Source organism: Eucyclogobius newberryi, unplaced genomic scaffold (genome assembly GCF_026437365.1).
Source record: "Eucyclogobius newberryi isolate DKJ021-1_F unplaced genomic scaffold, fEucNew1.0.hap1 SCAF_18, whole genome shotgun sequence".
Classification (NCBI taxonomy): domain Eukaryota; kingdom Metazoa; phylum Chordata; class Actinopteri; order Gobiiformes; family Gobiidae; genus Eucyclogobius; species Eucyclogobius newberryi.
Window position 1 is genome coordinate 14,492,014 of NW_027315812.1, and position 5,000 is coordinate 14,497,013.

Here is a 5,000-nt window from a genome sequence, read left to right on the forward strand (position 1 = left end):
GGCAAGGTGACCCGGGCTTAGGGTCCCGCCAGCGTTTGATTCAAAGCTGTTTTATTGAACAGATTTGACAACAGACTTAATTCAGAGGTTCAAACTTTGAAGTTGAATTGCCATCAAGTGAATGTCCTTCTTTTATTTTATTTTTTCACAATTTCTTTTTGGAGAAACATATGCACTGTTTAAAGACAATGATGCAGAAGGGTGGATTCAAAATCTACTACAAAAAAACTTGAATATTACTGTACTGTTTTTAAATGCCATATCCAAAATCAAATTATAGTTGCATATTTGCTTTTGTTCGCATTCATGATAGAATTATAAAATGTAGCACTTTTTTCAGATTATATGTAAGTCTGAAATAAATTACAATAAGACGCATAAGATAATTTGATTATTTTAACTTCAACATTATTGTAATAAGGTGGCCCAGAGTTGCATTCATAGGGTTCAGCTCCTGTGATGTAAAGGAATAAGACGAATCAATGGACCTATTATGCTTGTTTTAGGGCCTATTTGAGAGATGAATACATTTCATTCTAGAAAGTACGAGGTGAGAACGCAAGAGGCGGGATGAAGCCACCTTAAAAATCACCCTGAAGGTCGAGGAGCCGTCCTTCAGGGTCCTGCATGCCTTCACAACCCAAGCGTCATCGAGTGGTTATGAGCTGAGACATCAAATACCAGAAGATATTAAATGTCTTTAATACCTCAAGCTCTTCCATAGTTTTCTTCTTTGGCTAATGTTATTTTTTTTGTACAGGCCTATGCTAACTTGTATGTGAATATTTATCTTTTTGTTGAATGGTGTTGTTATTGACGTCATTCAGGATTAGCATGTGACGTTTCCTCCTGCCAAGTCAATCTTTAATACATCTAAATACAAGTGCATCTCTTGTGCTTCAAACTGAATGTTTTTGTATGATTCAGTTTTCCCTGGTTTTAACCCTAATCAGCATCAGCCCAAAGTGTGACAGACTTTATTGTCAGGCTATAAAGTTTCCCTAAGAATGCAGACAATGCCACTTTTGGGGGGGTCAGAGAAGAAAAAGTGCAGGCGAAATACGTACACGTTGGACCTTTGCCACAAGCGTCGTAAAGCTGACAGAGCTGTGCATTAAGGATATATATTTACCCAGTTCCATAGCTTTACTAGATAGGCAGGAATAGAATGTCTCCAGTTAAATGCAGCTCATGTTATGGGAAACTGCATACAAAAACAAGGCCATTTGGAGCACTGCACAACTGTTGAATGTAATATGGCATTCCAAGGGGTGGGGGATATATTTATATATTTTCCTCACAATAATCATACTTTTGTAATTCATCAGGACGTGTGTTAAAATGTGCCTGTAAATGTCTGGTTATCACATTTTGCAACCTTCCAATCTCTAGTGAAAAGTACATCAAAACCTTTATTCAAACGATCAATACTAATGCATATTCTCCATGGGTTTGTATGAATGTTCTGTCTGTCTTGAGGGCGCAGTGATTACTATGCAGCCAGGACACAAGTCACGCTGCATTCTTGTGGTCAGAGTCAAAGCAGGACAGGACAAAAATGGAGATGAATATTGTCTATTGTGTCAGTCACTTTTGCCACTGCGACAAAATGGGACTAAACCCGGAACCAAACCTGGACCATGACTAATCAAGGACCAAACCAGGACCAAACCAGGGCCAAACCTGGAACAAACCTGGAACAAACCAGGACCAAACTAGGACCAAACTAGGACCAAACCAGGACCGAACCAGGGCTAAACCAGGACCAAACCAGGACCAAACCAGGACCAAACCAGGACCAAACCAGGGCCAAACCAGGGCCAAACCAGGACCAAACCTGGACCAAACCTGGAACAAACCTGGACCAAACCAGGACCAAACCAGGGCCAAACCAGGGCCAAACCAGGACCAAACCTGGACCAAACCTGGAACAAACCTGGACCAAACCAGGGCCAAACCAGGACCAAACCAGCACCAAACCAGGACCAAACCAGCACCAAACCAGGGCCAAACCAAGACCAAACAAGGAACAAACCAGGACCAAACCAGGGCCAAACCAGGACCAAACCAGGACCAAACCAGGGCCAAACAAGGAACAAACCAGGACCAAACCAGGGCCAAACCAGGACCAAACCAGGGCCAAACCAGGGCCAAACCAGGACCAAACCAGGACCAAACCAGGACCAAACCAGGACCAAACCAGGACCAAACCAGGGCCAAACCAGGACCAAACCAGGACCAAACCAGCACCAAACCAGGACCAAACCAGCACCAAACCAGGGCCAAACCAAGACCAAACAAGGAACAAACCAGGACCAAACCAGGGCCAAACCAGGACCAAACCAGGACCAAACCAGGGCCAAACAAGGAACAAACCAGGACCAAACCAGGGCCAAACCAGGACCAAACCAGGGCCAAACCAGGGCCAAACCAGGACCAAACCAGGACCAAACCAGGACCAAACCAGGACCAAACCAGGACCAAACCAGGGCCAAACCAGGACCAAACCAGGACCAAACCAGGGCCAAACCAGGGCCAAACCAGGACCAAACCTGGACCAAACCTGGAACAAACCTGGACCAAACCAGGGCCAAACCAGGACCAAACCAGCACCAAACCAGGACCAAACCAGCACCAAACCAGGGCCAAACCAAGACCAAACAAGGAACAAACCAGGACCAAACCAGGGCCAAACCAGGACCAAACCAGGACCAAACCAGGGCCAAACAAGGAACAAACCAGGACCAAACCAGGGCCAAACCAGGACCAAACCAGGGCCAAACCAGGGCCAAACCAGGACCAAACCAGGACCAAACCAGGACCAAACCAGGACCAAACCAGGACCAAACCAGGGCCAAACCAGGACCAAACCAGGACCAAACCAGGACCAAACCAGGACCAAACCAGGACCAAACCATGATTTGTGAACGCATATTTGTTCCAGTTAATTTAATGGTGCTGGTCTACTAATATCAAGTTAATTAAACAAGAAATAGAAAATTGGGAAAAAATCAGGAAAAAGCTGTTTATACAATGAGAAAAAGGACAAAGACTCATCTGGACAGTTACTTTCTCCACAGCCATTGAAAATAACAGGAAATAATGTGTTTTTTTTAATCAACTCTCAAGCCTAGGCGTTCTTGTTTTACTCTCTTGTGTGAAATAGTTGTGCCTAAGCCGCATTGCTGACATGATGGAGCGCGGTCACCAGGCACTGATGCACTCACACAGTCAGCGTCAGAAGCAGAGGCACTTTAATTGTGCCGTAATTACGCATACCACTGAAGGCAAGTGGGAGAGGACAGAGAGGAGCTCCGGCTGATGGAAAGCATTCCTCCGCTGTTTGGATTGGTCCTAACTCTCTGCTAACTGCTATGTATCCCAGCTGGCTTCCCTGGTTTCAAAGGAGAAGGCTGCAACTCAAGTGTATCTGCCAGACATACTGCCATGGGTGAAAGCAGTGAGCATCAAAGGCTGTGCAACCAATAGATTTGACTCATTGCTTTTCATGACTGTTTTATTGCATTATATGTAATTTTCATGGCCGACTTTGTTATGTTTTACAGCTCACAAATGGTGCAAAGTGTAACATGGAAACTTCTTGTGTTATGGACATTACGCACTTGTTGAATATCACTTTTAATTTTAAGTTCTAAGCTTTGAAAGGTGTCGAACTAGAGTTTTAGCCGTATTTGGACACTAATGCAACACACACAACTTATAGCATTAAAGGTACACTGTGTAACTTTCTCGTACACTTTATTGTCCCTATGGAAATTTCATTGCTTTGCCTATTTGAAGTAGTTGGCAGACCCTCCACCAGAAAAGTTACACGGTGCACCTTTAAGATATATGCCAGATGCCCTTCCAGACACAACTTTCTTTATGTGGGTTCAGTGCTGGCACAACAGCACACAGACTTGACCCCCAGAGGACGTAACATCAGATGTAAACGGATTATTATTGAAAATCCCCTTACAAAATACTTACAAAGTGTCAATTACCAGTATACGGTATTATTTAAAACACATTCATTTAAACCACTTCACTAAGCCATGAATAAGTCTTATCCACAACACTGATACGAGCTAAAATTCCTTCAAGATTAAGTCGTATCACTGAGTGAAAGCCCTCTCCAAACACTTCCCGGGCCGGGATCATGTGGAAATTTGGCTGGGAATGTTGTCTGTGGCACATATAGTGACGTCACTTTAATGCAAGCAGAAAAAAACTGTTATTATGGCTTTTTTATGAGACACCGGGACTCAAGGCATTATATGTTTCATGTGTTTAGAGATACTGTAGTTTAACCAGTGCTTTATAGGTCCAAAAAAGTACCCATGCTGAAGAGAAGGGTCTTTATTGTGTGATGAAACTGTATTGTCTGAATTTCCACGTGAGATCTAATCTTATTACCAACACAAAGCAATTGTATTCACTTGAAGTCATTGATGTCATTGTTTTCTAAAGAACGATTAAACTGCATGAAGCATTGATGAATAAACTTGATTTGGAAATGGGGAATTGCCAAATGTCTGGATGGCGTCTGCAGAGTTGTGCAGGAAAGATTTTGCTTCTCCAACACAACCTTGAATTAAATATCTACCTCTACAGGATTGCATCAAATAAAACCACTACATACATGCTGCTGGTTATTTTCTGTGGGTGGTTTTGACCTTTTATTATAACGTTATTAGTAAATTAGGCCTGTATCATCTTAATTCTATAGCTTAAAGTCAAAGCCAGTTAAAGGGGCTCTACAGGTCCGTGTTTAGAGGAGGCAGAGTGCGTCAAGTGCAGTTCTCTGTTAACACCTGCCCATTACGCGGGGCTGAAAACGCGAGTGCGCGCGGTGACATCGGAGCCACACAAGGCGCGGATCCCTCCCCTTGTTTCTCCTCTTCCAATCCAGCTGTTGATACATACCTCTAGAGCCACTGCCTTTTAACTCTTCCCGTCCCCGGTGTGAGTGTGAAGGTGGATTAAAACTGTTCCAAACT

General features: G+C 43.5%; 1 protein-coding gene across 1 annotated transcript in view; it reads left to right on the forward strand.

The window, feature by feature from the left end:
* The window catches only part of plcxd2 (phosphatidylinositol-specific phospholipase C, X domain containing 2), a 5,749-nt gene extending 5,684 nt beyond the window's left edge, over nt 1-65 (forward strand). The window contains exon 8 of the mRNA XM_072450615.1: nt 1-65. This exon is cut by the window's left edge and continues 148 nt beyond it. Coding sequence (XP_072306716.1) covers nt 1-21 — 21 coding nt within the window. The 3' untranslated portion in view covers nt 22-65.
* Nucleotides 66-5,000: the final 4,935 nt, after the last annotated feature.